Source organism: Macaca mulatta, chromosome 14 (assembly GCF_049350105.2).
Source record: "Macaca mulatta isolate MMU2019108-1 chromosome 14, T2T-MMU8v2.0, whole genome shotgun sequence".
NCBI classification, from domain to species: Eukaryota; Metazoa; Chordata; class Mammalia; order Primates; family Cercopithecidae; genus Macaca; species Macaca mulatta.
Genome location: NC_133419.1, coordinates 32,134,345 through 32,147,031, shown reverse-complemented (window position 1 = coordinate 32,147,031; position 12,687 = coordinate 32,134,345). Strand labels below are relative to the sequence as shown.

Below are 12,687 nucleotides of genomic sequence, written 5' to 3'. Positions count from 1 at the left end.
AAAAAATCATGGTGGGGAGGTGGAAGCTAGGACTTTCCAATGGTTTTCAAACACAATAAAGTTTGAGTTATGAATAGAATATCTGTTTCCACTCAATAAACATATTGAAAAACACCAGATAATTCCATGGAAAAGTATCACTGATTCAACCAAGAATCAATCGAGTTTAAATGGAGTGGATAGTTGTTAGATGAGAATACAATATTTAGTCTCAAATTATCTCCCCATTATTTTTTCTATTAATTATCAAAGCAATAATAATAACTACACAGTGGACAAGCTGGTCAACACCTGAGCCACATCATGAAAACTGACATCACCAATATGGGACAAATGAACATTACTACGCCTCCAGATGAGATACACTAAACACACATGGCCATTTTGGTGGCTTTTCAGCTAAAACCTATAACCTAAATCTAATGATGAAGCATCAAACAAATTCAAATTAAGGCCGAGGGCTGAGTGCAGTGGCTTACGCCTGTAACCCAGCACTTTGGAAGGCCTGAGGTCAGGAATGAGACCAGCCTGGCCAAAATGGTGAAACCCCATCTCTACTAAAAATACAAATATTAGTGGGGTGTGGAGCACACTTGTCCCAGCTACTTGGGAGGCTGAGGTTGTAGTGAGCTGAGATCACACCACTGCACTCAAGCCTGGGTGACAGAGCAAGACTCGATCTCAAAAACAAAACAAAAACACAAATTAAGGCTGAGGGGCTGTTCCACACTGAAGGAGACTAAGAGGAATGACAATTACATAATGGCCTTGGATTAGATAATGAATCAGAAGAAATTTAAGAGTATTACCATAACAAAAGTAGAACACAGACTGCAGATTATTCTACTAATGCTAAATTTCCTGAATTTCATCACTCAACTGTGTGTATGTATAAGAATCTTTGTTATTAGGAAATACATCAAAGTATTAAAGTTCATAATATATGCAATGCAATCTCCTATAGTTCGGAAAAAAATAAAGATTCAGTAAAGCACTTATGTCAAGATGTTAAAAAGCAGTGTAAAATATATATGGGAGTTCTCTGCATTGTTCTTGCAACTTTTTTGTAAGTTCAAAGTAGTTTCAAAATAAAGTTACAAATGGATTACAAAAATTGCTTAAATGACTGTCAGTTTGTAACCACTAAAAGCAATGCTCTTGTTATTCAACCAATACAAAGCAGATTAAACCATGTGATCTCTCATGATTGGATTTTCAACTCTGATAACCTAAATAATGAATGTTTTAAGCATTTTTTCACCTAATACCCAATACCATACCCTGAATACAGGAAGCACAAAACCTTCAAAAATTATCTTCATACACGATAGCCAAAACCAAAGGAAATGGTGGATAAGGGAACTAAAAGAAATGTACAAACACAGGAAACAAAGTTATTTTGCTGACAATCTTCCCTCCAATGACACTGCACTTCCATAATACTGAGTAGTGTTGCCATTTTGGACATTTAAGTTTTATAAAATTTAGTCTAATGTAATTCTAAATTTCATTAGTACTTAAATTCTTAATTACAGCTGAAAAGACCATTCTAAAATTACCACTGGTGTACTTTTTAGTCATCAAATTTGATTTTAAAACTGTCGAAAGCCATTAAGGAAGCATTTGAGTTTTCATTTTTTATAAGAATATGAGTTTAAAATGGTTGAGAAACACTACAGATCTTTCTAGTGAAAAACTCAGAAATGGACTGAACCTGACTATAGTAAGTTAGAAATAACTGGTTATTTGTGAGAAAACATCCCATTCCCCACCACCTAGAAGAGTGAGAAGTACCAGTACAACACTGAAGTTGCACTGAAAGAAAAGGATGTTAGCTAAACAAACCAAAAATAAATACCAAGATGTGGCATTCTTGTTCAAACTCTACAGAGGGTACAAGTTAGCTGCAGTTAATTCTTTTAAGCCACACTCTTCAGCTCAGATGTGTCCTTAAAGGTTATCAGATTCTTAGTTTGACATTCATGTGACTGTCTTCTTAAAAAAAGTTTATGTAACCAGAAAATCGGTTTTCAAACCCAGGAATAAATTCAGTTAGTTAAAAAAAAATGGTTACAGTTAAAACAGCATAACACTAACCCTGACTGTGAATCTAACAGTCACAGTATACTAAGCACATAGTAGATGCTTCAAAGATCACTTGATTGATAATATACAAAAAGCAAGCCAGGAGACTAATCATTTTATTGTCCAGGCAAGTATAGGGAATATTCTGCAAACTACAAAATTTACTAACAGCAGTAAGATTCAATTACTGCCCTGCAAAGCTTCAATTCCCAAAACCAGCTGCCAGAAACAGATACTGTATGTCCATCCTCTAGAGCTTGAGTCAGCAGTGCTGGTATGCTAACTGGGAAGCTTGTATGCTTTAAAAGCTTTCCAAGTGATTCTAAAGCAGTGAAGTTTGTAAACTTTGGCTCCAGGGATAACAATGTCTTATTTTACTCACATATAAAATGAGGGAGCTAAACTAATTCATGTTCCAGCTTTAAAAATTTATGACTTAAAACATTATGCCCACTTCAAGTATGTAACATGTGCAGTAGTCATAGTCTGGTGAATGAAAAAATTTCCAAGAAAACCATCATAACAAAATGGCCAACCTTCTTTTTTCTTCAAATCCAGTATGAAAAGTTGCGGAATATGAATCTTGGGACAAAGGAAGACTTAAAATGTCAACAGTACATGCTAGAGCTGAAGTGCTGCATTTAAATAAAAGGCTGTAATTGAACATGTTCTGTCACATGAACAGAAGTATTTAGATTTAGTTTTAAAAAGATTAAAAACAGCTTTGGGATCTTGTTATCTTTGACCCTTACTACAGTTCAATGTACTATTTCAAAACTACATTTGAATCCTATCACTGATGTCAACTTGTCTTTAGAACTATTGCTTAATTAACACTTGCAAATAGAAAATTTTTCTTTGGAGGTCTAGCATACAAAATGGTAAAACTTACCCACATTATGCTTTCCTGAGTCTTAGAAAAGCAGCTGAGTTTCTCAAGAAGTTGTATTCAAAGCAAATATTCACAATTTTTGTTCAAACTGCTGTGGATTCTGATATGTGGGGGAAAAAATCTAGATACAGACTTCAACCTATTATGCCATTATACAAACCAACTATTTGTTTTCTGCTACCAAGTTGCTAGGAGCAAACCAGTTTAATAATAAAATTAAAAGTTTAAAAATTCAGTAAAATTAAAGTAATAAAACTGAAAGTTTAATAAATTAGTTACAACTAATAAATGCATTGTCCACATTTATTTGGAGGTGCAGCTTTTTACAGATGTCACTGGTAATATTTTAGACATCTTCATTTCCTGGAACTGCCTTGAACCAGAGTCATTTCAAAGGAATAGCTGTTTCAAAGCTGATGCATTAAAGAAAATACAAAGACAATCCATTAGAAAATATTTGAGCTTTTGACTTAAACTGGTCCTTTTTGTTTTATAAAGGAAAGTCGGTTGCCACCTGATTCCTCTGAACTCAAGTTATAACCAAAAATGCTCAACACTGTAAAAAGTCTCATGTGTTAGAATTAGTTTTATTTCCAAATATGGAGGTTTCTAGCTCTGTGATATTATGAAGGGCTTACATGTTTGTGTTGATTCATGGATGCTATGTTGCAGCATATCTTTAATACCTTTTGGGATAGGGATAGTTTTGATCCAAAATTATCCCCTATGATCCTAACGACTATAATACCCAATAATTTTAACAACTAAGTATTAGGTATTATATGTTATTATGTTATTCCATGAATGTCCAGGAAATTTAGGTAAAACATTACTACCTCCCCCAAAAACTTCAAATTGTATGATCCAATAGTCCTTTTTGTTTCACCACTAATTTTAGAATGTATATGCACTTTTTATCATAAACCTTTTTCCACAATTTCAGAATATATCATGACTCATTACACCAAAGAATAGAATATAAAAAGGCTGGGTTTAAAACATAAGAGTCTTTGCAGGGTAAAGAAAATGACCATATATTTTCAATATGTTTACTAATGACTGTAGAGATTAGTTTTGCTTTATAAAGCTGAGAAATATATAGACAATCAGGTTGATTAGAACAAGATTTTGCTTGAAAATAAATGGCTACATTTCACATGAGAATAAATTATCTAGAAATTATAAAGATTAGAAAATATAAGGTTTTATTTAAAGAAATGTCATTATCTAAGTGACTACATCCTTTTGCAAATAGTTGCTTTGGCTGAGAAAAAAGTCCCAAGGGAAAAAATGTATAGACCATGTTAGTAGAAGTGACAGCACCTAAACATCTCTGTTATAATAATGGATAGGGAAAAGGGATAGAATCAGATAATTCAATAAAACCTAAAATAGTTTACTACTTATCATAGTCAACATGCAAATATTTCCTTTGCTTATCAAACAGTACTTTATTCAAAGCACTTTCAGATTATTATCACTCAGTTCTGGGTTTACAAGTACTTTTTTCTTTTACATCTCTATTCTACATTTATATATGCATCTAAGAAACTAGATAAAAAAGCATATTGAGTTTTTAAAGTAAAAATCTGAATAATCACACAGACATGGACCAACATTTATTACAAACAGGAAAAGTGTAGATCTATAAGAAAAGAGTACAGATTTTTTTTTTTGTAAAAAGGCTGCAAGCTGAAGTATAGAAATCACCATAATCTATATAATGCAGTAACTGTATCTGCATTTTAAAATCACATTGCTCAACAGAAAGAAAACATTATAATACAGTAATTTGAACTGCTATGTAAAGGTATTAAAACAGTATCAACAGTGGAAAAGTTTATTTCAATTTAGGTCACTCATGTTGCATCCTGAGTTCACTTCCATTTTCCAAGAAGAAAGGTCATTTTGAAAAATTGAAATGTATGCTACACAACCCATTATTTATAAGGAAGGAAAAACCAAGTATAGAGAAAAGAATTCATCTTTTGTAAAAATTTTAAATAAAAAAAACAATCAATTCTCTATATGCTTTTATTAAAGAAATACAGCTTTCACAGACAGCAAGATACATTGTTGCTATTACCAGCAGCATTACCTTCTTCATTTCTCCTTCAGCCACCAATAAAAAACATCCTTCAGTAAAAAAATTCCTTATGAATGTGGCCCGATTCAAAACAAATTACTTCTCTAACAATAAGATATTGTAGCTTACATGTTGTCACTCATCACCTAATTACATGAAAAGCTACAGAAACCACAGGCTGGGTAGGGGAGAACAATTTAAAAGAATATGTCAAAATTCTGTAGATTTTCTCAATTTTGTGATTATTTAGTGACCTTTTTGATCATTGTAAAAAGTAGTTCTTTAAAGAGCACTGAGGCTCTGACTGGGGCATTCCACTTAACTCAAGTGTTTAAAATCTCTCATTTATTAAATCCAAAAATATACTAAACTGCATTTAAGATATCCTTATCTGATCAAATAGCTGGAGACATATTTAAATGTTTCCTTTATTTAAAACTAATAAGTCACAAAAGTAGTTTCATATCATACTGATATTTAAACTTTATACTTGATAACTATCACTTTAAGAACAGTCATACAATTAATGACTTGCTCATCTTATAATAAATAATATTGTTAAATCATGTGACATAACAGTTTTGGAGTAAAGAGTAGAACAATACATTTCAGGGAGTGGAGGCAAAATGTTATCTCCTATGTATTATATATAACACCAAAGTAATTTGGCCTAGTTTTTGAAATTATATATTAAGAATACACAGAATTTTGTCCTAAATGCCATTCACTAGAGCAAGAGAATTTTACCTGCAACAATTTCCATGCTACAGCAAAAAAAATGAAAGCATGTGACAAATTAAGGATGACATTTTAAATCCAAATTTTACATAGCTAAATAGATACTGCTCAACTCAGTTATGAGCCACTGGCTCATATAGTAGCATCATCAACTTTTTTTCTAAGTAATTAATATGCTCTCATTTCCAACTGATGTTTCAAATTGTTTTAAGAAGTTTAATATTTTTTTCCTTTGACATTTTGTACTTTAATAGGCTTTGCAAGGAGTTTCTCTGGGGAAGCAAATCTTCTGTTACTAAACATGTATGCATTTTCTATTAAAAAAATGTATTTGGAGTCACACAAGTTGGTTTAGCTGAATATAAAGAAATGAACATTACAATTTTCCCACCATGAAATACTGAGTTACAACAAATGTATTAACAAAACTTTATTTTCTTGAGTGCATACAGAATGTTATGTAAACACTTAAGTATTACTTTCAACGTAAAAACATTCTTATTATCACTTTGGATTTTTAAAAAGTATTATAAATAAGTTATGTGTCTTCTCCAGAAATATTAATGGCCACATTGAGTGATATGATCAAAAGAAAACTTTAGCCTCTCATAGGCTAAACAAAAATATAAAATGTGAATATAAAAAATAAAGAGCAAACCAGGAAAGAGAAAAACACAGCTCAGAATATGCATTTCTAAAACCAGTATTCAATTTAAAACCTTAATTTCTAAACCAAAAATATAAATTTTTAAAAATATACATATATATTATTTACCATTTGTTTTTAATACATTATATATACCTATTTGTGCGTGTGTGTATGTTTGTGCATGTGTGAAGTAACTGCAAATAGTACGAACTACATAAATCAGGCAACTGCTAGCAGCTCTTCATTTCATTGTATGAATTGAGCCTGTTATGTAGACAACTTTTAGCCCCTTGGAATAACATCTGGTCTTCCTGAAGCTTTTTTTAGGATGCAGTTTGTAACTTACAGCTACGAAATTGCAGAAACAAACCCATTGTGTTCAGAGTTACAGAATGGAGTATCTAACTGCCTATTTCAGTTTAACTTATGCTATAATAAAATGCATGAATAATGCCTGAATAATTGAGAAACAAGGAAATTTCAAAAACTCAGAAAGTTCTACTTCATTATACAAAAACAATTATATATCAATTATGTTCATTTCTGGTGTGTTTGAATTTAAGTCTAATGTGTTTGTAAAGCCAGACTAGAATGCAGACCAGGTGCAGGTGATCCAGGTTCCTTGTTAATGAGTTAATACAAAGCAGCACAGGCTTCAGCGTATTTCAGACAGGCCTCACCTGTTTCGTGCCAACCTACTTTTGGTGATTTAAATATATTAAGGAAAGAAATGGTCCCAGAGGATAGGTGAGGAAACTTTAAGGATATGGTCATGGGCCAAAACTACCAGACTCCACATAAGGCACAATCTCTCTCATACATACAAACACACAAACACACAAACCACATACACAACCACACACACAAAAATAAAACACACACAATGTTCCTGCTATTATCCAGTAATTTCCCTCCCAACCAAGTAATGCAATCTAAACTATAGCACAAATACAATGAGTACACTGTAGCCTCTATTTAAACCTGCTACTGGTTGGGTCCATTCTGAGGACACATCACAGATGACACTGTGTTGTGCTGAAGTATATTCAGTACTGCTGATGACCAAAGCCCTTTGAATAGGTCCAAAACAGACCTAAATATTATCAAATTTCAGGTACAGCAGAAAATGTTATGTTGAGGCTGCAGTGTACTTGATTATGCTGAGAATCTGTATCACAAAATTAATATTAAGAGTACTGCGTATTATAAGTTACAAAAAGAAATGCATATAATTTTCAGCTTAATGTGAATATCAGTTATTTACATCTTACCCCTTCCATCCCATTAATTTCTATTAATAACCTGAAAATGATTACTTGGTGCCAACTGTTATTGACACATTAAAACTTTTATTATCATTTTTACTACTAATTCCAGTCTTCAAAAATTAACATTTTCCTCCTAACCATAATCATGAATGGGGTCCTTACTCTTTAAAATATATATGCCTGGGTTCAAATTTCAAGATATAAAAAGCAAGAAAAAAAAAGCAAAGTATCATTGGGTAAAATTAAGATTATATAGGATTAAATAGGTTTGAATCACATTAGCTTATTCTTGCATAATATAAACTATCTTACAGAAAAATCGTTAAATTATTGAAGTGCTTACATTGATAAACCATGCATTTTCACAAAATTAAAATGTGAAGTAATTATTCCCTTAAAATGTTGCATTTCACCAGACACTCAAAATACTCTATGAAAAACTAAGTTAACATTTCTATATTTTCATATACTCTCATCCATATTAGTTTGTAAGTAGGAATAAAAAGAAAAATGAGTTCTAAATAAATGACACAGGAGGCAATAAATTGACACATGACAAGTAAATAAAAGGCTAAAGCACTCCAATACCATTGAAACTGTTTTAATGTTGTTGCAACTCCAAAATGCAACAATCATCAGCTTGTAAAAGACCCAAATTTCAAAAATTCATTTTAATTACTCCTTTATACCTATTTTACAAAATAAAAGTAAGACACATTTAAATCCTCCTTGTCCTAATTAGCTATGTTCCTAATTTGTTTTCTATCACTACAGTGTATGCTGCAATTCCCATCAGATGCTGATATTAAGAAAAAATAAAATAAAATAGTAACCTCTGCTTCAATGTACAGTTTCCAGAATCTGCCAGAACTGGGGAACTGGGCAACAAGGCGTTCATAAGTCTTCCGTGCTTTGTCTATAGGTTGATTCTAAAATTGAAAACCAATAAACAGCATTTACAATGTTAGGATTATGAAAATATTATTCACTGCAGAACCAAGTAGTGTGATTGGACCCATAGAGAAGGAAATGTAATCCTATATCACTAAACCTGTGCCTCTCGAATGAGAATGCTCCAAGCATCAAGGTCATATGGATTCTCTTCTAATTTCTTTTCCGCTTTCTTCACCTTCTCTGGGACATACTCAGCTGCCTGGGGAAAAAAAACAACAGTGAACTAAAGTTACTGTTTTAAAAATCTCATGCCTAACTTAATTCATGAACAATAAAGTCCTCAGATGCAATGTCACATTACAAAGCATAAAAATATCCTCTTATAAAAGAAAAGTGTGTTTTCTAGAACCTCTGTGTACAATCGTCCTTCCTTATCTGTGGGTTCCACATCCTTAGATTCAACCAAGGGTGGACTGAAAATACTCAGAGGAAAAAATAAAAAGACAGCAGTGTCTATACTAAACATGTACAGCCTTTTTATCATTATTTCCTAAACAACACAGTATAACAACTATTTAAATGATATTTGTATTATATGACATTATTATAAATAATCTAGAGATGATTTAAGTATTTGGGAGGACATATGTAAGCTATATGAAAATACATTATTTTATATAAGAGACACAAGCATACACGGACTCTAGTATCTAAGTGGTTGTCCTGGCAACAATCCCCCACAGATACTGAGGGACGATTGTATTTGTAATCAGAAGTAACTTGCATGAAGATAATAAAACCAAGTGTTCAAATTTTTTTATTCAAATAAACTTATTTTTGTATTAAATACTATAAAACAGCAGTTCTCAAACTTTATGGTCTCAGGACCCCTCTACACTCTTAAAAATTAAGAACCATGAAGAGCTTTTATGTGGGTTTTATCAATATTTACCATATTAGAAATTAAAACAAATTTAAATATCAATTGATTTACAAATACAACTTTTTACATGTTTTTTCTTTATAAAAAATAACTTAAAATTCCGTAATAAGAATGTCACTTTTTACATATTTATAAATCCATTCAATGTTCGACTTTTTAAAAGGGAGCTGGATTTTTACATCTGCTTCTGCATTCAATCTGCTGCCCTGTCAGATCATAAAGATACTGAAAAATGCCACTGTATCCCCGTGAGAGATTAGGAATGAAAAAGGGCAAATAATGTCTTAGATTTATTATGAGACAGGTTGAACTCACAGATCCTCTGAGAGTCCTTAGGAACCCTTGGGGTTCCTGGACCAACTTTGAGAAACACTGCTGTTAAAGCATTCATCCTGCACCACAAAGAAAACGTGTGAAATGACATGGAAATCTTATTTTGATGTAAAGAAATTTTAAAAACACAATTAAAAACACAATTCACAATTGTATATACAACACAATGAAAACTATAAAAGAAATCTGCAGTCGGTCATCCTTGGAAGATGAGTAGTAGAATTAGAGGCTGATTTTTTTCTCCCTTTTCTTTCAGTATTCCCCAAATCCTTTGGTAAAATAGTTTTACTTTTATTATAGAAATTTAATTTTAAAAAATGCCTAAAATAGTAGCCAGCACTTGAAGCAAAAATAAAAGTATTACTTCTCAAATTGTTGTTCAGAATACTACTGTGTACCACAAAAAGGGATGCTCAAATAAGCCAGATAAATGTTAATTTATACAGGCCAGGTGTGGTGGCTCACGCCTACAATCCCAGCACTTTGGGAGGCCAAGGCAGGCAGATAGATCACTTGAGGCCAGGAGTTCAAGATCAGCCTGGCCGATACGGTGAAACCCTGTCTCTACTAAAAACAGAAAAATTAGCTGGGCATGGTGGTGTGTGCCTGTAATCCCTGCTACCTGGAAGGCTGAGGCACAAGAATTGCTTGAATCCAGGAGGCAGAGGGTACCATGAGTGAGACAGTGCCACTGCACTCCAGTCTAGGTGACAGAGCCACACAGCACTTTGGGAGGCCGAGGCGGGAAGATCACAAGGTCAGGAGATTGAGACTGTCCTGGCTAACATGGTGAAACCCCGTCGCTACTAAAAACACAAAAAATTAGCCAGCCATGGTGGCAGGCCCTGTAGTCCCAGCTACTCAGGAGGCTGAGGCAGGAGAATGGCGTGAACCCAGGAGGCGGAGCTTGCAGTTAACTGAGATCGCGCCACTGCACTCCAGCCTGGGTGACAGCAGCCAGACTATGTCTCAAAAAAAAAAAAAAGTTAATTTATATAACGTTTTGTTTTGCCTTTTTTCTAGGACATCCTGACATCTATAAATGGCAATACATATTGATAATATCCAAGCATAAAGAAGGAAGCATTGCCCCTATCACTTTTCCCCGTCACTCCCCCCCCCATTTTTTTTTTAGTGGAATTAGTATTTCATGGAACAATTCAGTCAAAACACCAGTTTGGAAAAGTTTTTAAAAAGTCATCTATTCCGATTTTTTTAATTACCTAGGAGAAATAAACTCTTTTCTTTAGAATAAATTAGCTTGTACCACTGGTAAGCATTCACTTATTTTAAAAAAAGACATGTTGACTACTGTAATTCAAAATTAAAATAAAGATGCTTTCCTAACATATAAGAACTTTATGAATAGCTTGCTCAAGGAACTAAAGCTGGAAAAGTTTATAAGGGACTACTGGCTCTACCCATACATGAAACTACAGGCTCAGAAAGAACAGCAAATGGAAAATCAGCAAATAATAAAGGTGGCATTTTCAAATTAGAACGGTGAATTATTCAATACATGGTTTCAGAATAACTATATAGTCATCTGTTAGAATAACTGTGAATTCAATTTTATCAAAATAAAGTTGAATTTCTACTTTACTCTTTCTGCCAAAATAAACTTCAGAGATCAAAGACTTAAATGTTAAAAACAGAAACACAAGACAGAACTAGAGCAGAATATGGTGAAATGTATTTTTGCATAGGAAAAGCTCTTCAGAAGCCTTTTGGGAGGCCGAAGCAGGAGGATTCCTTGAGCTCAGGAGTTCTTCTGGACCAGCCTGGGCAACACAGCAGAACCCCGTCTCTACCCAAATACAAAAAATAGCCAGGCGTGTGCCACACACCTGTAGTCCCACGTACTTGGGAAGCTGAGGTGGGAGGATTGCTTGAGCCTGGGAGGGAGAAGTTGCAGTGAACTGAGATTGCCGCCACTGCACTCGGGCCTGGGTGACAGAGCCCAGACCCTGTCTTAAAAAAAAAAAAAAAAAAAAAGTCTTTAAAGAGTAAATTTACATGGTAAGTTAAAATTTGCACATGAGAAAAGTACCAAAATAAAAAAGACAAACATAAAAAAACCTCCAACACATGACAAAAATACTAAATTAAAGCACAATCAATTAACCACCAGTGGTTCAAAAAGAAAATGCAGCCGGATGCAGAGGCTCACACCTGCAATCTCAGCACTTTGGGGTTGGGAGTGGGCAGGAGGATTGCTTGAGCCCAGGAGTTTGAGACTAACCTCGGCCATATGGCGAAACCTCATCTCTACAAAACATACAAAGAATTAGTGGGGCATGGAGGCATGTGCCTATGGTCCCACCTACTTGGGAGGCTGAAGTGGGAGTATCACCTGAGCCCTGGAGGTTGAGCCATGATCGTACCACTACACTCCAACCTGGGTGACAGGGCGAGACTCTATGTCAAAAAAATTTTTTTAAATAAAAACTTAAAAATTAAAACAAAAAATGGGCAAAGCATATGAACAGTTTATAATTAACTTTTTAAAGACTCAAAAGAAATGCAAATATTGGCCGGGCACGGTGGCTCATGCCTATAATCCCAGCACTGAGGGAGGCTGAGGCAGGCGGATCACTAGGTCAGGAAAACGAGACTATCCTGGCTAACACGGTGAAACCCTGTCTCCACTAAAAAATACAAAAAATTAGCCGGGTGTGGTGGCGGGCGCCTGTAGTCCCAAGCTACTTAGGAGGCTGAGGCAAGAGAATGGCGTGAACCTGGGAGGCGGAGCTTGTACTGAGCCAAGATGGCGCCACTGCACTCCAGCCTGGGTGACAG

General features: G+C 34.1%; 1 protein-coding gene across 1 annotated transcript in view; it reads right to left on the bottom strand.

The window, feature by feature from the left end:
* CSTF3 (cleavage stimulation factor subunit 3) overlaps nt 1-12,687 on the bottom strand; it is a 78,022-nt gene that overhangs the window by 48,345 nt on the left and 16,990 nt on the right. Inside the window, exons 2-3 of the mRNA NM_001257622.1 lie at nt 8,770-8,871; nt 8,552-8,647 (exon numbers count right to left, since the gene is read on the bottom strand). Of these exons, the coding sequence (NP_001244551.1) occupies nt 8,552-8,647; nt 8,770-8,871 (198 nt within the window). The remainder of the gene's footprint in view (nt 1-8,551; nt 8,648-8,769; nt 8,872-12,687) is intronic.